The sequence below is a fragment of the Sus scrofa genome, chromosome 13 (assembly GCF_000003025.6).
Source record: "Sus scrofa isolate TJ Tabasco breed Duroc chromosome 13, Sscrofa11.1, whole genome shotgun sequence".
NCBI classification, from domain to species: domain Eukaryota; kingdom Metazoa; phylum Chordata; class Mammalia; order Artiodactyla; family Suidae; genus Sus; species Sus scrofa.
The window spans coordinates 3,112,441-3,139,384 of NC_010455.5; the positions used below are offsets into that span (position 1 = coordinate 3,112,441).

General features: G+C 41.4%; 1 protein-coding gene across 3 annotated transcripts in view; it reads right to left on the reverse strand.

The window, feature by feature from the left end:
• ANKRD28 (ankyrin repeat domain 28) overlaps positions 1-23,303 on the reverse strand; it is a 212,889-nt gene extending 189,586 nt beyond the window's left edge. Inside the window, exon 1 of one of the 3 annotated variants that reach the window (XM_021068207.1) lies at positions 22,981-23,303. In XM_021068207.1, coding sequence (XP_020923866.1) covers positions 22,981-23,007 — 27 coding nt within the window. In that variant the 5' untranslated portion in view covers positions 23,008-23,303. The remainder of the gene's footprint in view (positions 1-22,980) is intronic. The other 2 variants (XM_021068206.1, XM_021068209.1) reach the window with 2 other exon arrangements.

The window sequence follows — 26,944 nt, forward strand, 5'->3', positions numbered from 1 at the left end:
AGATGCATACTTAATCCCCAGAATAAACAATAAGAAAGACATAATTTTTTTAAAAAATCAAAAAATTTTCAGTTCCTGTTGTGGCACAGCAGAAACAAATTCGATTAGTAACCATTAGGTTGCAGGTTTGATCCCTGGCCTTGATCAGTGGGTTAAGGATCCGGCATTGCCACAAGCTATAGTGCAGGTCACAGATGCAGCTAGGATTCTGTACTGCTGTGTCTGTGGCAAAGGCCAGCAGCTGTAGCTCCAATTTGACCCCTAGCCTGGGAACCTCCATATGCCACAGGTGTGCCCTAAAAAAAGCAAAAAAACCTTTTTTTCCTATAGTAAAAAAATGCAAAAAGCAATAAAAGAACAGAGGAACAAAGACATGAAACATAGAAAGCAAAGAGCAAATGGGAGATGCAGATCGAATCACTTCAAAACTAACATTCAACAGGAAAAGGTTAAAAACTCCATTAAAAAGACATATTCTTGGACTGTATTTAAAAAAAGGAATGCCCAACTACAGGTTTCTACAAGAGACACTTTAGATTCAAGACACAAGTAGGTTGAAAGGATGGAAAAATATATAACATGCAAAAAAAAAAAAAAAACCATCAGAGAACTGGAATAGCTATACTAATATCTGACAAAATATGACTAAATTACCATGAAAAGTTACCTGAGATAAAAGAGGGATGTTTTATAATATTAAAAGTAAAAATTCCATAGAAGATACAATGAATATAAACATAAGCACCTTAAAAACAGCCCCAAAATAGAGGAAATAAAAAATGAAAGGGGAAATAGGCAATTAAACAATGAGAGCTAAAGACTTCAATACCCTACCATCATAAATGGATAGAACAAGTAAACAGGAAATCAGCAAGAATAATTTAAACAATACTATTAACCAACATGAGCTGACATGTACTAAAGACTCCACCCAACCACAGAATTCACATTCTTCTCAAGCACACATGGAATATTCTCTATGAGAGACCTCATGCTGGACAATAAAAACAAATATCAAATTTAAAATAACTGAATGAGACAAAAATAAATAGTATTCTGCAATCACAATGGAATTAAATTAGAAAACAAACAATTGGGGAAATTTGTTTGGATATCAAACAAGACACTTCTAAATAAAACATGGGGAGTTCCCATCGTGGCTCAGTGGTTAACAAACCCAACTAGCATCCATGAAGATGTAGGTTCAATCCCTGGCCCCATTCAATGGGTTAAGGATCCTGAATTGCCATGAGCTGTGGTGCAGGCCAGCAGCTATGGCTCCAATTCAGCCCTAGCCTGGGAACCTCCATATGCCTCAAGTGCAGCCCTAAAAAGACAAAAGACAAAAAAAAAAAAAAAAAAGTAAATAAATAAAACGGGTCAAAGACAAAATCACAAGGGAACTTAGAATTTTTTTCTTTTTTTTATGGAAGTATACTTGATTTACAATGTTGTACCAATTTCTGCTTTACAGCAAAGTGACCCAGTCATACATACATATACATTCCTTTCTTTATATTATCTCCCATCATGGTCTGTCCCAAAAGACTGGATTTAGTTTTCTGTGCTATACAGTAGGATCTCATTGCTTATCCATTCTAAACTAATAGTTTGCATCTACTAACCCCAAATTCCCAGTCCATCCCACTCCCTCCCTCCTCTCCCCTGGCAATCACGAGTCTGTTCCCCATGTCTGTTTTGTAGATAGGTTATTTTGTGCTACATTTTAGATTCCACATATAAGTGATACCATGTGTTGTTTTTCTCTTACTTCATTTAACATGAGACTCTCTAGCTACATCCATGTTGCTGCAAGTAGCATTGTTGCGTTCCTTTTTATGGCTAAGTAGTACTCCACTGTGTTTATGTACAACCTCTTCTTAAGCCATGCATCTGTCAATGGACATTTAAATTTTTTTGTTTCTTTTTGTTTTTTAATAGATGCACTTGCAGCGTATGGAAGTTCCTGGGCTAGGGGTCAAATCAGAGCTGCAGCTGAGGCCTACACCAGAGCCATGGCAACACCAGATCTGAGTCACATCTGTAACCTATGCTGTAGCCTGCAGCAATGCTGGATCCTTAACCCATTGAGCGAGGCCAGGGATTGAACCTCACCCTCATGGACACTATGCAAGGTTCTTTTGGTTTTTTGTTTGTTTGTTTTAGGGCCAAACCTGCAGCATATGGAACTCCCCAGGCTAGGGATCGAATTGGAGCTACAGCTGCCAGCCTAAGGTACAGCCACAGCAACAAGGGATCTGAGTCACGCCTGCAACCCACACTACAGCTCATGGAAACGTCAGATCCTTGATCTATTGAGCAAGGCCAGGGGTCAAACCCACGTCGTCATGGATACTGGTCAGGTTCGTTTCCACTGAGCCACATAGGGAACTCCTGTAGTTGGATTCTTAACCCACAGTCCCACAGCAGGAACTTCCTTAGAATGTATTTTGAACTGACTGAAAACAAAAACATACCAAAACTTATAGGATAGTTAAGAGTATTTAAAGGGAAATAAATAGCTGCACACACCAATATTAGAAAAGACAAATCTCAAAAAAGCTTTCATTTTGAGCACTTAGAAAAAACAAACTAAACTCAGAGAAGGAAAAAAATTGAAAATGTTAGAAGGAAATTCAATACCATAGAAAACAGGAAAAAAAAAATAGGGGAAAAAAAAAATCAATCAAACCAAAAGTTGGGTCTTTGAAAAGACCAATAAAATTGCCACACCTTTAGCTAGATTGACCAGGGAAAATAAAGAATGAAGACAAATTACCTAAATCAGAAATGAAAAGGGGTACATCACTACCAACCTTAGAGAAATTACAAGGATTATGAGGGAGTATTTTAACAACTTTATGCCAACAAATTAGACTTTTGGTGTGTTTTTGTTTTGTTTTGTTTTTTGTTTTTTTTTGGCCATGCCCATGGCATGCAGAAGTTCCCAGGCAATGATCAAACCCAAACCAAAGCAGTGACAAGGCCAGATCCTTAACCTACTGAGCCACCAGGGAACTCCCAGACACCTTAGATAAAATTAACAAATTCCCTGAAAGACACAAATTATCAAAACTGACTCAAGGGTAAACAGAAAATCTGAAGAGACCACTAACAAGTGAAGAAAGAGGAGTCCCCACTGTGGCACAGCAGGTGAAGGATCCAGCATTGTCACAGCTGTGGCATAGGTCACTGCTGTGGCTTGGATTCAACCCCTGACCCGGGAACTTCTATTAGCTGTAAGTGTGGCTGAAAAGGCGGGGGAGCCAAGTGAACAAAGAGAATTAGTAATTTAAGAGTATACCACAAAGAAAAGGCCTGGCATATACAGATAGGCCCACTGCTGAATTCTATCAAACATTTAAAGAAGAAATAATATAAATCCTTCACAAAGTCTTCTAGAAGAGAGCAAGGAACACTTCCCAATTCTTTCTATGAGGTCAACATTACCCTCATACCAAAGTCAGACAAAGACATCACAAGAATAGAGAGATAAACAAAATATGAGCAAGCCAAACCCAGCAATAAACAATAGGGATTACATGGTTTGGCTATACTTAAAACATAAGCTTACCATACAACTAAGCAACTCCACTCATATGAATCTTCCCAAGAAAAACTAAAACACACATCTACATAAAGGTTTATATATATGAATATCACAGCAGCATAATCCATAACTGCCCAAAATGGGAAATAATTCAAATTTCTATCAAGTGGTTAATGGATAAACAAAATGTGGTATATCCATACAATGGAACATTATTCAGCAATGAAGAATATATACTACAACATGAACAAACCTCAAAAACATGTATGCTAAAGAAAGACAGCAGACAAAAAAGATCATATATGATTCCATTTACATGAATTGTCCAGGAAAGGTATATCTAGAGACAGACCACCAATAAGTGGCTGCCCAGGGCTAAAAGGGGGACCAGAAGTGACCAGAAATTATTATCAGGCATTATGATATTTTTTTTTTCTTTTTACTGCCACATCTGTGGCATACACGGAAGCTCCCAGGCCAGGGGTTGAAATGGAGCTGCAGTTGCATGCCTACACCACAGCCATGGCAACAACAGATCTGAGCTGCATGTGCAACCTACACCACAGCTTACGACAATGCCATATCCTTAACCCACTGGGCAAGGCCAGGAATCATATCTGCATCCTCACAGAGACAATGTCAAGTCCTTAACCCACTGAGCCACAATGAGAACGCCTATGATACTGTGATTTTTAATAAGTATATATTTGGTCTCTGTGCCCCTTCATGGCACAGAGCTACTAAAAACTCTTGGAACTTCCTGAGATGAGAGCAATAAAGGTGTCTTATTATGCTAATGAGGTGACTTTTACAAAACACCTAAGAATGTTTAGTTTTGTTTTGCTTTTTGTCTTTTAGGGCCACACCATGGCATATGGAGGTTCCCAGGCTAGGGGTCCAATCAAAGCTGTAGCTGAGAGCCTTCACCACAGCAACACAGGATCCGGGAGCTGAGTCTGCAACATACATCACAGCTCACGGCAATGCTGGACCCTTAACCCTCTGAGCGAGGCCAGGGATCCAACTTTCGTCCTCATGGATGCTAGTCAGATTCATTTCTGCTGAGTCACAACGGGAACTCCCTAACAATGGCTTTGACTGCCAGGAGTACCAAGCAGGTATTAGAGGGTTGGCACTTTCAGTCTTACCTCATCCCCACCTCTGGTGAGGGAAGAGGGGCTAGAGACTGAGTTCAATCACCAATGGCCAATGAGTCAACCCAGTATGCCTATGTAATAAAGCCTCCAGGTTGGTGAACATGTGGAGATTCAGGGAAAGTGGCAATCCATGAGAGCATGAAAGTCTCATGCCCCGTCCCTCATACATTGCTCTATACATCCCTTCCATCTGACCGTCCCTGAGTTATTTACTGACAATCTAGTAAGCAGATGTTTCTCTAACTTCTGTTAGCTACACTAGCAAATTAATCAAGAGCCTTCAATTTACAGCCAGTCAGAAGCACAGGTGATAACTTGGGTTTACAACAGGCTTATGAGGCAGGAGGGCAGTAGTGCAGGACTAAGGCCCTGAGTTATGGGATCTGATGAGATCTCACAGCAAGCAGTATAAGAATAGCTGATTAAGACACCCCTCTGGCGTCAGAAAATATAGTACTACTGTGAGAATAAAGGACAAACACATAGGAAGAGACTTGAGGTTTTCCCAGATAAGTATCTTTCTGGGTGATGGAAATGTTTCAAAACAGTAGTGTGGTGAAGGGTATATAACTTTTTTTCCCCCTTTTACGGCCACACCTGCAGCACATAAAAGTTCCCAGGCTAGGGATCAAATCAGAGCTGCATCTGCCAGCCTACATCACATCTACAGCAATACCAGATCCAAGCCACGTCCGCGACCTATGCTGCAGCCTGCAGCAATGCCGGATCCTTAACCCACTGAGTGAGGCCAGGGATCGAACCCACATTCTCTCCAACATTATGTCAGGTTCTTAAACCTGCTGAGTTCCAGCTACTCAACAGGAACTCCAGGTACACAGCTCTTTAAATTCACTAAATAATTTAAATGAATTCTTCTTTTTTTTTTTTTCTTGATCTTTTTAGGGCCGCACCTGCAGCATAAGGAAGTTTCCAGGCTAGAGGTCAAATCGTAGCTACAGCTGCCGGCCTACATCACATCTACAGCAATGCCAGATCTGAGCCGCATCTGTGACCTACACCACAGCTCAAAGCAATGCCGGACCCTTAACTCACTGAGTGAGGCCAGGAATTGAACCCGCATCCTCATGGATATTAGTCAGGTTTGTTGGCACTGAGCCACGATGGGAACCCTGTCAACTGTATTCCTAAAACAGGTGAATTTTATGGTATGTAAATTATATCTCAATAAATTGTTTAAAAAAAAAAGCTACTGATCTAACCAATCTGCTGCTCCCTGAATCCAACTAGAAAGGTTGATCAGCTATACAGGATCTTTGCTGTAGATAACACAACAGAAAACGACTGGGCTGTAAATGGAAAGACTGAGTTAAAAAAGATCTTTTGATAGGGCAATTAGGCACATAGGAATATGGAATGAAATGAAAGCCAACAAAGTCAACACATACCAGAATCAATGCGGCTCAGAAAGAAGGCTACCTGAAGGATGGGTCAGCTTTGTCTCTAGGGATAATAACAAAAGTATACAGGAAAAGAAATCATCTTGTTTACAGATATCACATACTCAGCCTCAACATATGACAATGGAAAGGAAAATGTTTTCATTATCCAAATCAAAGAAATTCAACTCAAATAGCCTTGATTTACTGCTTTACACTGAAGGAAGAAATATTTTTAAAGTTACACTGTAACATCCGAACAGAAGGAACCTTGGTTAAGGTTGAATTCTAAATGGGTGTTGCTTCCCTGATTTTGCCCAATCTGAGTATTAGAATCCTGATTAATAGGTAGTGTCCATCCAGATACTAACACATAACAACATGTGGGAGCAAGGAGAGCACAAAAAGTAAATAAGAAATAATACATTTAAGTCTCAGATGAAGATATGAGTAGGAGTATAAGTAGAATAGTCTGAGAAAGAAATGCATATTCATTTCTCTGAGTCAAAATAAAAAATAAATAAATAAAAGCAGAAAGCAAAGAGTAGAAATAAATGATTTGCAAAAAGGAAGGGGATCAATAAGAAAGCCTACACTGGTAGGTAGATTTCTCTTAGTAAATGAGGAGAGACTGTGTGTTAAAATGGAGAAGGCAGTTGTTCTGTTGCAGTGCAATGGGTTAAGGATGCAGCACTGCCACTGTAGCAGCATTGCTGCTGTGGTGCAGGTTCAATCCCTGGCCCAGAAATCTCCACATGCCATAGGCACAGCCAAAAATATAATTAATTAAAACAAAGAGAGAAATTAAAGATTAATGGACATAAAAAAGATATAAGGACTGTTAAATAGCCATGGGGGTACAAATGAAGTTAGACATCAGAAAACTGCAGTATATTCAGCTTGGTTTTATTACTTTCTTCATCAATTCTCAGTGGTCCCAGAGCTGAAGGAGGGAATATGCATGGCAGAAGTAATCCGCAGGTTGACTGAGAAAGACAAGGGTATACAGGGGTTTAAATTGTTCAGAGGTAAGTGGACTTTTACTGAGTAAATACTAGACACTTAATCAACACTGTCACAATCCAATGAAGGCAACACAGCCATGCCCATTTTACAGATTAAAAACATTCATAAAGTGGAAATATCATGTGATGAATGGATTAAACCCAATATGGTATATCCATACAATGGAATATTTTCTGTCAATAAAAAGAAATTGAGTTCTGATACCTGGTAAAATATGAATGAACTTTGAAAACTTTCAAAGTAAAAGAAGCTAGTCACAAAAGATCACATATTATATGATTACACTTGTATGAAGTGTCTAGAATAGACAAATGCATAGAGACAGAAAGTACAGGCATATTTCGCTTTATTGCACTTCACAGATACTGCTTTTTTTATATACAATTTGAAGGTTTGCAGCAACCTTGCACTGTCAAATGGTTTGCATTTTAATTAAGGCATATACATTGTTTTCTTAGACATAATATACTTAATATAATAGAGTGTAAACATAACTTTTATATGCACTGGGAAACCTAACAATTTGGGTGACTTGCTTTAGTGCAATATTCACTTTATTGGAGTGGTCTGGAATGGAACCTGCAATATCTCCAGGGTATGCCTGTAAATTAGTGGTTGCCTAAAGCTGAGAAAAAGGATCAGAGATTAGGGAAAATAAGAATAACTGCTAAATGGTAGGGAGCATCTTTCTGAGGTGATAAAAATGTTCCAAAATTAGGCCATGGTTGATAGCTGCACAACCCTGTGGATTTACTTTGGGGGGCAGCGGGGACGCATATCACAGTGAACTGTACATTATTTAAATGGATAGATTTGATGGTATGTAAATTATATCTCAGTAAAGATGTCAAAAACAAACCACAGCTCTGGTTCAGTTTCTTTGCCCAAGGTCATACAGTAAGAAAGTAGCAGAGCTGTCCAGGTTTCCCAAGCCAAAGTCTTTCAATACAACGGTGGCTGCCATTTATCAAGGGCCAACTATATAGAAGAGGCTTTACACACTCTCGTTTAATTCAACAATTATGGAAGCTAGACACAATTACCTCCCTTTTCAAGGTGAGGAAACACAAACTTAAGTGAAATAACTTGCCCAAGGTCACAGAGGGATAAACTGGAGTTTCCTGGTGGCCTAGTGCTTAAGGATTCGGCATTGTCACTGCTGTGTCTCATGTTCAATCCCCGGCCTAGGAACTTCCGCATGCTGCAGGCACAGCCAAACAACAACAACATAGAGTGATAAGTTAATGAGCCAGATTTAAAGTACATATTCTATCATTCCAGATATTCAATTAACTACTATTATTCACTTAACAATTTAAGTCATTTGTTTCTCTTGCCTGACAAAGCCATAGGAAAGAATGAAGCCATAACCTGAGAGGGTAGTACTAGGGCTAAGAACAGGAGTAGAAAAAGTAGAGGATAAGAATATAAGACTGGGAGTTCCCATCATAGAGCAGAAGAAAAGAATCCGACTAGGAACCATGAGGTTGCAGGTTCGATCCCTGGCCTCAGTGAGTTAAGGATCTGGCATTGCCGTGAGCTGTGATGTAGTTGCAGATGAGGCTCGGATCCCGAGTTGCTGTGACTGTGGTAGAGGCTGACAGTTGTAACTCCAATTTGACCCGACCCCTAGCCTGGGAACCTCCATATGCCATGGGTGCAGCCCTAAAAAGCAAAAAAAAAAAAAAAAGAATGTAAGATTGATGTAACAGCACTAACAGGAGGAAATGTGGGTAAAACTCCCCAGGAAACAAGGCTTGCTGAAAATAGCCTGAGAAAGGGGTGGAAATGGAAAGAATGGACAAACTGCAAGAGGCTGCAGACTGAGACAAAAGGGAAGAGATTGAGGTGTGTGTTAAGTTAGGAGCTGAGGTTTAAGAAGTTGCCAAAGGACTTAAGAAAAGAGGCAGCGGTGGAAGAGCAGAATTGAAAGCTGAGAGTGCAATGAAATGAGGTGGGAAACCTCCGGACAGACCAAAAGAGTGAGACTGTAGCAGGATTGGAGACTGGAATGGACTAGAAACTAGGAAACATCAGTCAACACCTGGAAGTCCAAATAGACAGGTTACCTACATAAAATCTCAAGAAATACCAGGAGGAAAAGCTGTCCTACTGCTCAAATCAGGAGGTCAAGACTTCTCAAGAGGTCAGTTTGTGTCTAAACTGAACCTAGCCATCTAGGTGAAGTAGGTTTTCAATACAGCGAAGATCAGGTTTACTGAAGATGAAGAAATGGGAGAACCAACAATGAAAGAAGTTGTGGTCAGAGAAAAGGAATTTCAAGTTCAAAACGGTGGCTCCAAGATGCTGAGGAAACTAAAAGATGAGCAGGTAAAGAGTTTTTATAATACAGTACGGAGTCTCAGTATGTAGAACATTGCTAGTAAAGAAAGAAAACACAAACAGGTTGATTAATATTTCAAAACAATAATTTAACAGCCAAAACACAGGAGGCTCTAAAACCAGTAATGTACCAGGACACACAAAACAATCCATATATTATGCATCATCTGTAACAGTTAAGCAGTCAAGTCAATATAGCTAAATTGAAGTGAAGGTGATATATAGAAATTCAGCTTTAAGATAAAAGATGAAGGATAAGTTGTTTTATTAAGGGACTCTATTTAAAATAACTTACAATAGGAGTTCCTGTCGTGGCGCAGTGGTTAACGAATCCGACTAGGAACCATGAGGTTGCGGGTTCTGTCCCTGCCCTTGCTCAGTGGGTTAACGATCCGGCGTTGCCGTGAGCTGTGGTGTAGGTTGCAGACGCGGCTCGGATCCTGCGTTGCTGTGCCTCTGGCGTAGGCCGGTGGCTACAGCTCCGATTCGACCCCTAGCCTGGGAACCTCCATATGCCGCGAGAGCGGCCCAAGAAATAGCAACAACAAGAACAACAACAACTAAAGACAAAAAGACAAAAAAAATTAAATAAAATAAATAAAATAAAATAACTTACAATAAGTTTCTTTAAAAGAGAAAAGTCATTCACCATTGTAGTAGTAGATCAATCATTGTCTAACATATACACAATCTTCCAGAACACTTTCTACAGCACACCTCTACTGTACCTCATTTATCTCTTTTTTTTCTTTTTTGGCCGCACTTGCAACATGCAGGCATTCCTAGGTCAGGGATGTGAACCCATGCCACAGCAGTAACTCAAGCTGCTACAGTGACAATGATGGATCTGAAATCCACTGATCCACAAGAGAATGCCAATATAATCCTTGACAAGTTCCTAAGCTGTGAAATACTCCCACCAGGTTCCCTCTTACTGTCCCTGCTAGACTATCAAATGAGAAAGTCCGCAGGGTTACAGACCTCCTCTACTGTAAGAAGTCTCTCTATTCCAGATATCTTCTCTACTTGAATCTAAAGCTCTTACAGACAGGCTAGTTTCTAACTACCTACCTACACTTTGGAATAGGCTACTTATTGTCTCTAACTGAAACACTTGCTACTCTGATCTGTTGAGAGGTTTCAACTCCATCGCCCACCCTGATGCTGTAGTTTGCTTTTACATCACTTAAGAGCCAGCTATTGTTAACCCCAAATCCAAAGAACTCCATTTCTCCAGGATGTGATTGTCACCTGCCTGTTTAAAGTTCTCCTAGGGACACTCTTCTCACTCTTAGCATGACCCAGTCTGACACTCTGGAACTATACACTGTCTAGCATATAAGCTTTCAAAAAGTATGGGAAAGCTCTTCGCCATTCAGAGAACTATCCAGTAAAAGAAGCCTTTTGTTTACCCATCCATACACACATACACACACAATCTTTCAAAGTCCTGTTTGAATTATCTGATTTTATCCTAATTAATTTACACTAATTAAAAATACAAAAGATAGCTAAGTAGATCCTTTCTGACTTTCAACATTTTTTTTTTTTTTTAAAACAGTTGCACCTGTAGCATATGGAAGTTCCCAGGCTAGTAATCTGAGCTGCAGCTGCAGGCCTACACCACAGCCACAGCAACACAACCTGAGCTTATTTGCAACCTATGCTGCAGATTGAGACAATACCAGATCCTTGACCCGCTGAGTGAGGCCAGGGATCTAATCCACATCCTCAGAAACAATGTTGAATCCTTAACCTGTTGAGCCACAATGGGAACTCTGACTGTCATCATTTCTTTTTTTGCTTTTTATGGCCGTTCCCAGGCTAGGAGTCGAATCAGAGCTACAGCTGCTGGCCTACACCACAACCAAAGCAACACCAGATCCTTAACCCACTGAGTGAGGCCAGGAATCAAACCTGCATCCTCATGGGTACTAGTCGGATTTGTTTCCACTGCACCACAATGGGAACTCCTGACTTTGATCATTTCTAATCCAAGAGTTCCCTCAAAAGGAAAAGGGGAAGAGGAAATGCAATCAACAAGCTATTTCTTTAAAACAAAAAAACTTTAGTTAGCTGCAGGAAAAGTTTAACAATTTAATATGCATCGAGACAAAGATTTGCAATTCCCCTAAATAAAGCATTGGGTTCTTTCTTGGTAGTAAAGATTAAGGAAAAGCATATCATCAAATGAAATACCCCCATGTAACTCATCTGCCAAAAATGCACTTGTAGATTTTGCTCCTTTAAAAGGGTATTTTACTCACATTATGTATGGCTCCTGTCTACCAATAATGACAGAGAACAATTATTACAGGAGGAATGTAAGTAAATAAAATCCCATTAAAATAAATTTTAAGAAGGACCCTCAACTCCAATGTTTGGTACAGTTAGTCATTTCTCCCTTGATACTTTCAAAGTACAGGTAAGAAAACTACCTTTATCTAATTCCATCTTATCCCATACTAGAAATCAGAGCTGTTTTATACATAGATCTACCCCCATTTTCAAAGACCAGCAGGTAGTAGGCATACAAATGTTTGTTAACTAATAACATAATCAGGACGTTAATTATAACCATTTCCATGAAAATAATTGCAAAGAAAAAACAGTATTTATACATAAGGTCTGGAAGTCAACAGCTGAAGACTAACCTACTAAATAAACGAGTTTAAAAATACAAAATAGTAAACCAAGGGCAATGGTTACTAATCAGAATTTGGATAATAATCTAAGGAGTTACAGCAATTAAAGTAACAGTGGATGTTATAACAGATAATTCCCAAATGTGGCATAATATGTTTACTTTTATTTCATGTCTTGATGAAATTCAAAAAGTCCTGTTAATGATCAGCTGGGGGTGTGAGGAGGCTGGAGATGACACAGGCTGACAGAAATTCAGCTCTCTTGGACCCCTCCTTCCAAAGTTGCTCTGGCAGACAACACCCAGCCAGCAGGCAGAGAAAACAGAGTTGTTCAAGGGAAGTGTGTGTTTGCCAGGAGTGAAGAAACACTCAACACATCTGCTTAATTTTCTACAGCAAGTTTTTAATCATACAGCTACCCCCAAGTGCAAGAGGGCCTAGTATGCAAAAGTTAACTGGGATCCAAGAGGAAAAGAAACAATCTTGGTAAAGAGCAAGCCAGTCTTCACAAAGGTTTTAAATTATACATGCTGGAGCACTGCCCCAGGTGATTCCCATTCAGTTATACCAGGACCCCCCAAAATCTGAAGTTCAGATGGCCAAGTGATTCTAGTATATGCCCAAATTAGGAATTACTGGTTTAGAAACACAGGGCAAATAGGAAAAGTATTTCCATGGAAAAGTTTTAAACAATATGTGGATAAAAAGAAAATTAAAAGGTGGATGGAAAAAATGAAATCTTTGTGCCTAAGGAATAACCTGGGAAATTCTCCCCTCCTGGGCCTGTGACCATCTCTCATGGCACTCTTCCCAACTCTAGTGGCTCCCTCAAACCAGCTCCTCTTCTTTGTGCCCTATCCACCTAGGCCCCCTAGTCAAAACTATAGAAGTCAACAATAAACAGGACTTCATAATTATAAGCTTTTGTGCTTCAAAGTATATGACAAAGAAAGTAGAAAGACAGGAGTTCCAACTGTGGCACAGTGGAAACGAATCAACTAGCATAGTATCTATGAGGACTCGGGTTCAATTCCTGGCCTCATTCAGTGGATTAAGGATCTAGCATTGCTGTGAGTTGTGGTGTAGGTCTCAGACACTGCTGGGATCCTGCGTGGCTGTGGCCCGAAGCTTTAGCTTGATTTGACCCCTAGCCTGGTAACTTCCATATGGCACACCTGAGGCCCTAAAAAAAAAAAAAAAAAAAGAAAGTAGAAAGACAACCTACAGAATAGGAGAAAAAATTTGCAAATCGTGTATCTGATACATAAAGAACTCCTACAACTCCGTAATAAAAAGAAAAATAGCCAAATTAATAAATGGGCAAGGATCTGATAAAAAAGATGTTCAACATCATTAATAACAGGGAAATACAAATCAAAACCACAAAAATGATACCACCTCACAAAACAGGATGGCAGACAGTAATAAGTATTACTGAGGATGTGGAGAAATTGGATTCCTCATACACTGCTGGCGGGAATCCAAAATGACAGAGCCACTCTGGAAAAATGGACTTGGAGTTTCCTCAAAGGCTAAGTACAGAGTAACAATATGACCCAGTTAGTCCACCCCTAGTATATATTCAGGAAAAATAAAAACTTGAAAAATAAAAACTTATGTTGACAAAAAACTTATATACACAAATGTTCATAGCAGTATTATTTATACTAGCCAAAAACTGGAAATAATCCAAATGTCCACCAACTGTTAAGTGGATAAATACAATGTGGCATATGATACAAAAGAATATCATTCAGCAATAAAAATACTAATACATGCTACGACATGGATGAACCCTGAAAACATGCTAAGTGAAATAGGCAAATTTTAGAGACAGAAAGTATATTGGGGAGTTCCCGTTGTGGCGCAGTGGTTAACGAATCCGACTAGGAACCATGAGGTTGCAGGTTCGATCCCTGGCCTTGCTCAGTGGGTTAAGGTTCCGGCGTTGCCGTGAGCTGTGGTGTAGGTTGCAGACGCGGCTCGGATCCTGCGTTGCTGTGCCTCTGGCCTAGGCCGGCGGCTACAGCTCCGATTCGACCCCTAGCCTGGAACTATATGCCGTGGGAGCGGCCCAAGAAATAGCAAAAAGACAAAAAAAAAAAAAAAAGAAAGTATATTGGTTGTTGTTTACCTCTGGGGATGATAGGAGTTTGGGGAAGTAACAGGTTTAGGGTAAGAAGTTTCTTTTGGGAATGATATAATTGAGGTGATACTTACATAGCTCTGTGAATATATTAAAATTATTAAACTGTACAATTTAAATTGGTGTGTGAAGTCTATCAATAAAGCCATTTAAGGGAGCTCCCTGGTTGTCTAGTGGTTACGACTCCGTGCTTTCAGAGCTGCACCCCAGGTTCAATCCATGGTCTGGAAACTGAGACTCCACATCAAGCTGCTGCACTCAGTTACCTCCCCCACAAAAAAGCCCATATAAAAAGAAAAAGCTGTAACTCAATAACAAAAACAACCTGATTAAAAAATGGGCAGAGAAACTGAATAAACATTTTTCCGAAGACGACATACATACAGATGGCCAAACAAGCAGATGAAAAGATGTTCAATATCACTAGGGAAATGCAAATCATAAAACAAAAAGAAAAAAGAAAGAGAGAGATCACGCCTAGTAGAATGGCTATTATCAAGAAAGCAAGAAAGACAGAGTTCCTATTGTAACAAATCCGACTAGAGTCCATGAGGACGTGGGCTGGATCCCTAGCCTCACTCAGTGGGTTAAGAATCCGGCATTGCCATGAGCTATGGTTAGGTCGCAGACATGGCTGGGATCTGGTGTGTGATCTGTGGCATAAGCCGGCAGCTACAACTCTGATTCAACCTCCCAGCCTAGGAATTTCTATATGTCACGGGTGAGGCCCTAAAAAAACACAAAATAATAAATAAATAGAAAGAAAGCAAGAAAGAAACAAGTGTTAGCAAGGATGTGGAGAAAAGGGAACCCTCCTACTCTGCTGGTGGGAATGCAAATTGGTGCAGCGAGTATGGAAAAACAGTATAAAGATTCCTCAAAATACTAAAATAGAACTACCATATAATCCAGCTATCCCACTTATAAGTATTACCCAAAGAATACAAAATACTAAGTACAAAAGATATACGCACTCTATGTTCATCACAGCATTATGACAAGTAAAATACAGAAAAAACTTGAGTGTCCACCAATAGATAAAAGGATAAAGATGTGGTATATAATGGAATACAACTCAGCCATAAAAAGATGAATTTTGCCATGTGGGACAACATGGATGGACATTGAAGGTATTGTGCCAAGTGAAATAAGTCAGAAAGAGAAAGACAAATACTGTATGATTTCACTCATGTGGAACATAAAAAACAAAACAAACACACAGAGAACAGAGTAGTGGTTACCAGAGGGGAAGGGGTGGGGGCAGGTGAAAAAGGGGTAAGCATGCTGTAGTGTATACAGAAGTAGAAATATATGTTGTACACATGAAACTTACACAATGTTATAAACCAATGTTACAACAAAAACATATTAAAAAAAGAAAAAGCTATCAAACTTTTTAATTCAGAAATTGATGCAAGAAAAAAGGCTGCCTCTCCAGACTAATTTATATTTCTTATAACAATACAAAGTTTGTGGGGCTTTTTTGATACTTTAGGTAAAACGAAATTTGAAAAAATGTAGTACTGAACTTTAATAACCTTCCTTCTAGACAAGCATTTGTTTCAAAAGCAACTGCTACCTGATTGCCCTTTTAAAACATTTTAATTGTCCTGTGCTGCATGTTTTAATATTACCTGTGGCCTTAAATCCTTAAGAGTATAAAAGATGTATCTTTAAGTTTATAATAAACAATGAAACCATCACAAATTAAAAACTTAAACCGAAATTTACTGGGTAAAAGCGAACTTTAGTTGAGGAGCAGTAATTCTATCAAGACTTTCCTTTGTATGCCAATCAGTATACACAAAGAATCCTGGCAACTTTTCTTAAGATCAGTACCACATAAGGAAGGTGGATGAATCACTAAAAGTATAATCAAGAACTAGGGTTGAGGATAGGAATGGAAATCAAACCTAAAGTACTTAAGAACGTTAATCATTGTGTACAACATACTATAACACTTTAATAAAACATTATTGGTTTAAGTAACTGGACATTTCATTAGTTTTTACTTTAAATTGGAAGTATTATTGTGTGATTGGTTTGATGTGAACTGTCCACAGGAAATATTATCTACAACAAAAAGTCTTAATCCTAAATTATTTTCTCCAGGCACAGAGTATTTTCCAGAGGCATCCTACTCTAGTCCAAGTAGAGTACATTCACTGAATATGAATTTTACAGTAGACCAGAAAAATAAAAAGGAAATAACATAAAATGCTGAGAAACCTAATACAACCCAAACCTAACTACTTGGATTATCTGCTTTTCTCACTACCATAATCAATGTTCAATTGCATTTGCATGTTTAACTGACCCTAGCGGGACTATGCAACAAAAACTGTCAATTGTTAAATGAATGTAAGACAATTGTACACATAACTGAGTCATTATCATAGCTATGAGGAGCCTTTAAAGATGCCATCATTCCCACTGAAACTTTTGGTTAGTAATTAATATACTCAGTTTGTACTAAATTAAAATGGCTTATGTATGCTGAGTTACAGCAGTAACCACCTAACCAGTCTTGGATATCCCCATTTGTCTTTTATAATCTACTCTTCTAAAACCTATAATATAGAGATTACTTAACTTTAATCTCTGTGCCATGGGCCCCTCAAAGGATTTAGTGAAAGTTATGAACCCTGTTGAGGAAAGTACATAAAAGCACATTCCTCCTAAAGCCCTTCACAGACCCTAGGTTAAGAAAGCCTCGCTTGGACTTCCCACCACCTACCAATCAAGTCCAAACTTCTTAACCTTGTATTCCAAGTACTTCAAAATGTAGTCACTACTGCTTTATAATATAGTTAATTCAACTAATCTATTTTCCACCCTTTCCACCTACACACACCAATCCGGTCTATCTCACTACCCCAATAGATATACATCATCCTTTTTCTGGCTTGCCTTCAAAGTTCTCTCTTGTTGCTTTCCTACACAAATGTTTGCTTTCAACAAATCCTTTCTGTGAACCTAAAGTACCTCCCTGGCCATAAGGGCTTCCCTTGCCTACAATCAGATCATCTGGTCCTTTCCGAATTCAGTCATGTTATCTGCACCTCTTATGGAGTTCTCTATGTTCTACACTGTATAAAAGGTCTCCAAATTAAAAAAAAAAAAAAAAAAAAGACAAACGCAGGACACATTTACTTCTGAACTACATGTTAATTATGTTTCCAAATAATATGCTACATGTGCTTTTCTTCAACTTCTATAAATTTTTTCATGTGACCTTATCTCAGACACTGTGCATCTGTGTCTTCACTTGTTTTCTAGCCAATAAGATTCTTAGGGGCAGACACGGTGGCCACTGCACCTTTGTGTCCCCCATGACTTCCAACACAAAGCAAAGAGACAGTCAATATAGAATACTTCAATATCTGGGCATTAGTGTTTTTCAGGTATTTCATACATTCTGTATAAGATTTTTCAAGGATCACCTTTTTTAAATAAGCTTTTTCAAGGATCTTTTTTTTTTTTCCTTGTCTTTCTAGGACCACACCTGCGGCATATGGAAGTTCCCAAGCTAGGCATAGGATCAGAGGTGTAGCTGCCGGCCTACACCACAGCCACAGCCAACTCCAGATCCGAGTTGTGTCTGCAATCTGCACAGCAGCTCACAGACCCTTAGCCCACTGAGCAAGGCCAAGGATTGAACCCAACTCCTCATGGATACTAGTTGGATTCGTTACTGCTAAGCCACAATGGGAACTCCAAGGATCATCTTTATTTTTATCCCCCTACTGAGAAGTCAAATAATGGACACTTGACAAGTAAGAACTTACTATCCAAAACAGTGATTTTTTTCACTCATCCATACAATATCTGCTTGTTGATATATACCAACTTGTGTTAAAAAAAAAAAAAAAAAAACCTTAATATATCAAGATGTCTTATCTAATGACCACTAATCCAGGAGAGAACACAAAGATGGCTCCTACACAAAAATAATCCAAATGTGAAAGCTATTATCCTTTAGTACTACTGCAAACAAAGTTTTAACTCTAGTTATAAGACAAGCACAGAAAATGGAAACAAACCACATCCAGATTATATATATGCACACTACCGGAGGCAGTAAAACAACACAAAAAAAACCAGGAACATTTTAAAAAGAAACTCTTAAACATGATATAAAAGTTTATGATCAACAACTGATTCATGCTACTACATGGATGAACCTTGAAAATCTTATGCTAAGTGAAAGAAGTCAGATTAAGAGGCCACATATTGTATGATTCCATTTATACGAAATATCCAAAATAGACAAATCCAGAGATAGAAAGTTGATTTAGTGACTGCCAGAGATAGGAGGAGAGGAAAACAGAGTGGCTAATGGCTTTTCAGAGTGATGAAAACGTTCTAGAATTAGATAGTGGTAATGGTTGTACAATTTTGTGAACATATTAAAAACTACTGTACACTTTCAAAGAGTGAATTTTATAGTATGTAAATTATACCTCAAATTTTTTTAAGTTTTTGACCATTTTGGCTATTTTAATCTCAAAAAAAACTTTTTTTTTCTTTTTAGGGCCCCACCTGCAACTTATGAAAAGTTCCCAGGCTAGGTGTCGAATCCAAGCTACAGCTACTAGCCTATGCCAAATCCGAGCTGCAGCTACTAGCCTATGCCACAGCAACTCAAGATCCAAGCCATATCTGCGACCTACACCATAGCTCTTCCTTTGAATTTTTCTCAAGGGTAACTACCAACTTGCCAACATTTACAAACAGAAAATTCTCATAAAAATCTGGATTTCTGGCTTCGTACAAAAACTGGAGTTCTAAAAATACTAGGCACACCTGCACAGCAACAATAGCTGGGAGGTGAACAGCATACATACCTGCTATTTGCCACTGTCACCGAGATACTGAAGCAAAGTGTCAGCTGCCATTTAATTTCCCAGCTGTGAGTTTGTTATCCCGAATTCAAAAAAAAGACCATCTACCTTTCTTATTACAGTATACCATGAATCACAGCTGATGAGTTAAAATGTAATCCTACAATCCGTCAAAGGGTACACCTTTCCAGCTATAAAATGAGTAAGCTCTGGAGATCTAATGTACAGCCTGGTGACTATAATTAACAATGCTCTATTATATACATATAATAGAAAAGTAGATCTTAAACATTATCTACACACACACAAGTGGTAATCACATAAGGGGATGGAGATGTAAACTAACCTTACTGTGGTAAGCATTTCACAATATATACATGTATTAAACCATAATGTTACACTTCAAACACATGTTATAGATCAGTAATATCTCAATAATACTGGAAAATAAAAAAATTTAAATGTAACAACGTATGATTACATTTTTACTAACTGGAATGGAAAAAACCTGACAGTGACACCTGTTGAATAAAACCCTGCAACTGTTACAGATCTGTGCTATATAAACACTTTAATGGGGGAGGGGGAGAAATCAAGGAAAAAGTTCATCATGTTTCTACTCCTACAAACAGGAAACAAGTTATTTTCATTTCACTTACACCTAGAAGTTACTTTTACCTACTGATAGAAGTAGTACAGTAGTAACTTCTTACTCCCATATTGGTATTGGCATAAAATGAGGGAAAGTTGTCTTATTCAGATCATTGACTGGATATAAAAACAAACTGCTTCATTTACTTACTGATTTCATGAATAAATCATACAGAACCTCCTTAATATTTATGTGCAAAAAGAAAAACCACCCCTACCATGCTCAGCTTCTACATAGTACATCGTATTTACAAAGACGGACGAAAAATAGGGGGTGAATATAGAAATAACATAGAAAAGTAGATTCTACTACCTCCTATCTCAGGTGTAAATGAAGACTTTAATGCTACGTCACATACCTGCCAGCTTTAAAATTGTGTGCTTATCCTCCTTTCCTCCAAATAAAATAATTCATCTAGTTGAACTGACTGTCCTCTAGATGGGAAAGGTTAAAATATTATTTGCATTCCATTTCATACTTACCATCACTTTTAATAGCTAATAAAATATCAACATATAAGACAACTTGTAAAAGGAGCTATTCCCTTTAAACCAGGTGAAAACAAACTCACTCCTAGAAGTCTTCCAAGAGAGCCCAAATGAGCCAATTACTAAGCAGCTAAGAGGTTAAACACCAACATAGGCAGCACTCCCCCGCCAGCCATGCCACTTCATTAACATGCCCAAACACCTTCAAGTTTATATGTGACATTTTACATGTTATTACTATTGCTGAGCATTAAGAGATACTGTACAAATGAAGCAGCATCCCAAATGCTTCAAAATAGCAATTCCTAAATACACAAATGCAAAGGTGCAATTGGATTTTACGTCCAACAGAAAATACAATCTTGTTTCTGTTTAAACCTGACAGTGGGAGTTCCCCCCCTGGCTCAGAGGAAACAAATCTGACTAGTATCCAGGTTTGACCCCTGGCCTCGCTCAGTGCGTTAAGGATCCAGCGTTGCCATAAGCTGTGGTGGTAGGTCCCAGACACTGCTCGCATCCAGCATTGCTGTGGCTGTGGTATAGGCCGGCGGCTCTAGCTCTGATTTGACCCCTAGCCTGGGAACCTCTATGTGCTGCAGGTGCCACCCTAAAAAGCCAAAAACAAACAAAAAACCTGATAGTGAATAAAATAGGATGCTCTCCTAAAAGTTCACCAACTTTCTAATGCACACAATGATCCAAATAACTTTCTTAAAAAGCACAGGACAGGAGTTCCCGTCGTGGCGCAGTGGTTAACGAATCTGACTAGGAACCATGAGGTTGTGGATTCGACCCCTGGCCTTGCTCAATGTGTTAAGAATCCGGCATTGCCATGAGCTGTGGTGTAGGCTGCAGACGCGGCTCGGATCCTGCATTGCTGTAGCTCAGATGTAGGCCGGCGGCTACAGCTCTGATTGGACCCCTAGCCTGGGAACCTCCATACACCGCGGGAAGCAGCCCTGGAAAAGGCAAAAAGACCAAAAAAAAAAAGTACAAGACAAAACAAAAATCCTCACCTCAACTATAAGCTATAGAAGCACAAAGTGCCATTAGATTGGTAAAAGCTAATGAAGAAACCAGATCTTGAGTTTCAAACCATTAAGAGCATAATGTGAGTAAACTGTAAAGGAATTAGCAGGAATTGGTTTACGTTTTATCTGTTACTCTTTAACAGTGCTGCCCCACAGAAGTTTATGGCGATAAGATGTTCTATATCTATGCTGTCCAATACTATGGTTAAGAGCCACACAGGGTTACAGAGCACTTGAGATGTGGCTGGCAGGAATGAAGAATTAAATTTATTTTATTTTAAATGAAGGTTAAATCTAAGTTGCCACATGCCGCTAGTGGCTATCACATTAGACAATGCAATTCTACAATTTGAAATACAATGTTTAAACGTGACTAAATAGAGTTTTGCAAAGTATCACGTCCTGACCATGTTAACACCAGCTAAAATCTTCCTGATACCAAATGATATACAAACTCATCCATCAGCCTCAACAGAAAAGTCGTCTTATGAAATGACATTGCGAAATACAGAATTTAAGGTACAGGAGTTCCCGTCGTGGCTCATGGTTAACGAATCCGACTAGGAACCATGAGGTTGCGGGTTGGATCCCTGGCCTTGCTCAGTGGGTTAAGGATCCGGCATTGCAGTGAGCTCTGGTGTAGGCTGCAAACGCGGCTCGGATGCAGCATTGCTGTGGCTCTGGCGTAGGCCAGCGGCTACAGCTCGGATTTGACCCCTAGCCTGGGAACCTCCATATGCCGTGGGAGCGGCCCAAGAAATGGCAAAAAGACCAAAAAAAAAAAAAAAAAAAATTTAAGGTACAATATTCACTAAGAGGCAATATTGAAAAATACATCTCACGTTTTCCCCCATTGTTTTTCAAAAGGAGAGTTCACTTTTGGGATAATTTCCCAATGCATACGAATTACCGTCCCTTCAAATCTGTTGAATACATTCTGTTCAGAAAAACAAATGGCAAAAATAAATTTTCGGCACTAAGAAGTCTACTGCGACTTGGACTATTTCACACGTTAATTTCCCTTTTCCTCAAGGAGAAATACAAATGTCTGAAACCTCTGCATCGCCTGAAAGGCCTTGTTACCTAGCCTTCCATATGTACAGTGTATAAACCATTTTGATATAGCTGCGATTTCTCTCCTAGACACAAAGTATTTCCTCAATCCAAGAGAATCATGACTCTTTCCGGCCCTTCAGGTATTCCGGTATTCAGCTCTTCCTAAGTCTAGAAAAGTAGCCAAGATGGTGCACAAGATGTCAAAAGAAAACAAGTCTGGGAACTTGCACAAAGAATAACTAGTTCCTGAGCAAAATCAACTGCCTGGAGAGAGGGCCTCGAACCACCTGGCGACGCCAAGAAGCAAGCAAGGTCGTGACCCTCGGTCACTGCCGCGGCAGCGCCCCGCCCGGCCGCGGGGAGCCACCTGTTAGGCCCGAGCCTCACCTGGAGGAGGGGAGGCGCGGACCCGGACGAGGACGCCCGGCGCGGGCGCGGACCCGCCCCTCTGGCGGCGGCTGCCGGAGGCGGCACGTGGGCTCCCCGGCCGGGCTATGCTGACAGGCCGGCCGCCACGACCCTCGGGGCGCCCCCACCTTCCCCGCACCGCCCTGCCGGGCGGGCGCCCTCGGCCCACACCGCTCGCCCTCCCTCCCCGTCTCCTACCCCCGGGCCGGCGCGTTCCGCCCGCCGCCTCTCGCCTACCTGGTCACGGAGTTTGAGGAACGCCATGGCGGTCGCCGCCGCCCGACCACCGCTCCCGCCCCAGGAGCCTCGCCCGCGCCCGGGGCCGGCGGTCGGCGGCTGTGCGCCGAGGAGTCCGCGGGCAGGGGGCGGCGCCGCCTCCCCGCCTCCCTGCCGCCAAGAGGTGAGGAGCCGGCGGGTCCCGCCTCCTCCTCAAAGACTCCTCGCCCTCCTCCTCCTTTCTTCCTCTCTTTCTCCGCCGCCTCCCCAGCTGCCGCCACCGCCGCCTCACGCCCCCTTCCCGAGACAACCAGGCAGCCCCCGCCGGCGCGCCGTTCCAGCCCGCGGCAGCCGCGGCATCCAAACTCCACTCCACAATATTACCACCACCGCCCGCCGCGATTGGCGGCCGCGCGGGGGAGAGGCCAGAGTAAGCCGAGCGCCCATTGGTCACGCCGCTGCGCTCACTCGCCCCGCCCCCCGGAGGGGTGGGCGGGGGAGGAAGCGGCGAGGGTGGGCGCGGAGCCGGGCGCGCGGGGCGGGGGCGAGCGGGGGAGCGGAGCCGGGGGAGGGGCAGCCAGGTGCTCCGGGCGCGCGCCCGAGACCCGGTGGGCGGAGCCCAGGCTGCAAGTGGGGATCCAGGAAAGTGGGGTAGCGGCCTCGGGCTCGCATGTGGAGGGAGCGTGCGGACGCTCCCCAAAGCCGAAGAAAGCTGCAAGGCACTGGGTGAGGGGCCGGAAAGGGCAAGAGAGGTGGGCACCTGGCGGCTGCTGCCTCCCTAGGACCAGTGAGGGGAGGGGGGCAAACCCGACTCGCACGTGGAGGGAGAGTGGGGATGCGCCCCTGGTCTTCAGCAGGATGCTGGAGCCAAGGGAGTGGGGTGAGAGGTGGTCACCGGGAGGCTGCAGCCCTGCCCGGAGGTTGGGGGAAGCAGGGCTGGAGGAAGGTGGGAGGTGGAACATGAGCTGGCCCGGTCTTGCTCCTCGAAGGAAAGAGTTCCCCTCTTCCTTTCTGGCACGCGTCCCTCCGGACTTGGGGAGGTTAAAGAGGCGCCGCAGGGCTAGAGGGGCTGCCTGGGGGTGGCTGCCCTCCCCGGGGCAGCAACTGTGGGGGAGGGGGTCGATGCTGGCATGCTGGGCGGAAAGGCGGCGTCTTTGCAGCCAAAGTGGTGTGGACGCCTTTCTCTTTCAGCAGTTCCAATCCGAAGCTAGGCGATGGTTTTCTCCAACCCCTCCTGCCAGGCTTGCATTCCCCCCACACACACACCCCGCTTTCTTCTTTCGCATCTGAAGGGTTTTGCCTCCCACTCGGGAGAAATCAATTAAAAAAAAAAAAAAAAGATGTGCTGGATTTCCAATAAATAGCATCCTTGGATGGAGGAGGAGAGTGACTCCCTCACCCTGCTACACACGCCCCCACGCCACCCTACAGCTTTGAAACGGCTTTTCTTTCTTAGGCAGCCGCACACTGTTACCATTCCAGGCTTGTGTGGGAGAAGACGGCTGTGCCCCTGTGTCTGTCCCGGGCGACTCCAGCCGTTGGTTAATAAAAGGTAGAAATGGTTAGACACAAATGTGTGACGTCAGGCTTGGTTTTTAAAAGTCCCCTTCCCTGCATCAATTGTATCTCTTGGGATAGACTTTATTTAGAAAATTGATTCGGGTCTAATGGCAGTCCAGAGAAAAGGGGACCTATGCCAGGACTGTCAGTGTCTTGTGTGGCACTTACAACAGCTTCTTTTAGCCCCATAAAAAAATGAAAATATCAGAGTGCAAAATGAAAAACACACTGCTGATTAACTAATAGCATGCTCTTTCCAATATTCTTTGACACACCAAAGCCTTGACTCTACAAAAACAATTTCTTATCTTCAACGACAGTCCTCAACATAAATTATATTTTCTACTTAAAATGGAGGGATTTTCACAATCGCGAGGTAACACTCATGATGAAGCTTTAAAAGGAAGCCAAGCTGCTCTTGGCTTTGCATCCTCAGTACCCCTCTCTCCTTTACTTCATCAACTCCTGAAGGTAAAATAGGGATACTGTCTGCCACCCAGCAAATGGTATCCCTGCTATCAGGGAGGATGAAGAAATAATACTGTGAAAGCACTTGAGTTCTCCGAAACAAAGGTGTTATGATAATATTACTAGGGTGCGCTTTTTTTGGAGTTCCCGTGGTAGCGCAGGGGCAATGAACCCAACTAGTATCCATGAGGATGCAGGTTCAATCCTTGGCCTCGATCAGGGGGTTAAAGATCTGGCATTGCCACGTGCTGTGGTGTAGGTCACAGATGCAGCTCAGATCCTGCGTTTCTGTGGCTGTGGCTTAGGCTGGCAGCTATAACTCCATTTCAACCCCTAACCTGGGAACTGCCATGGGTGCAGCCCTAAAAAAAAAAAAAAAAAAAAAAAAAAAAAGTAGGGTACATTTTGATCGCAAGTCACTTTTATAAACAATTACCCATATGCTATGCCTAGTACAATCAAGGAGTGTAAGAATTTACCCTCATTTGTACATGAGCCTGTTAAGAGCTGTGGTTGTTAGCAGAGATTTAATACATCCCCATCTCCCATGACCCACCTCCAATAATCGAGCCTCTAAGTTAAAGGTCTAGGGTATTTTTGGTTGTTTGTTTTGTTTTTTGTTTGTTTGTTTGTTACCATACCTGTAGCCTTCCAGAAGTTCCTAGGCCAGAGATCGAACCCAGTGAACCAAGCCACAGCACTGACAATGCAGGATCCTTAACCTGCTGTGCCAAAGTCCTAGAATTTAAATTAAACACAACAGGAACTTGATAAGAAAGCAAAGATTCACTTTTAGGAAAATAAAGGCATTTGAGAGTATAAACATAAATTGTGTACTAAGTATACATTTTAGTAAGTTTTAGGATTGAGCTACTGGAACTTTTTAGGGCTCTTCTAAAATTTTCTTTCTTTTTTTTCCCTCATTTTGGCCACCCTGCAACATATGGAGCTCCTGCCCCCCACCCCCCAGGCCAGAGATCTGATCTGAGTTGCAGTGTCAACCTAAACCAAATTTGCAGCAACACCTGATTCTTAACCCACTGTGCTGAGCTGAGGATCAAACCCACTACCCAGTGCTCCCAACACATTTCTGATCCTGTTGCACCACCTTGGGAGCTCCCTAAAATTTTCTTTCTTTCTTTCCTTTTTTTTTTTTTTTTGGTCTTTTTGCCTTTTCTAGGGCCTCTTCCCGTGGCATATGGAGGTTCCCAGGCTAGGGGTCCAATCAGACCTGAGCACCAGCCTACGCCACAGCCACAGCAACTCCAGATCCAAGCCAAGTCTGCAACCTATACCACAGCTCAAGGCAATGCCGAATCCTTAACCCACTGATCGAGGCCAGGGATGAAACCCACAACCTCATGGTTCCAAGTCAGATTTGTTAACCACTGCGCCACGAAGGGAACTCCTAAAATTTTCTAATTAATAAGAATTAATGAAAATATTCTATAAGGCACCATCCCTGACAACCCTGCAAATAGAAGGCTCCAAGCTCTCCTAATAGACGATGCTTAATGTCCAGCTTAATTCTCACCCTCTTCTACCCTGAACACCATTTAATTTGTGTCTTAATTTCACCATTTGTAAAAACTAAGTATAACATTCCCTGACCTCCTCATCTCACACAACCAAATACGATGATGATATGAAAGGCCGTGGGAACTCTACAGAACCATTCAGCTTTAATGTTATTATCACAACAACTACATCTCCTTAACTGGAGAGAGTAACAGTCATTCTGGAAAATAAATAAAAAATCTATGTACTTGAGCAATAAAATAAAATAGTTTCATGCTCAAATTCTGATACTGTTTTTTAAATCTTTATTATATGGTTATTCTGGCTTATTTTCCAAAATATTCCAATAGTAAAGGAATCTATAGTATTGAAAAGTCCAATATTATCAAAGCCAACGAGGCCAGGAACTTAAATGGTATCAGTGATCGCTCTCTCCCAC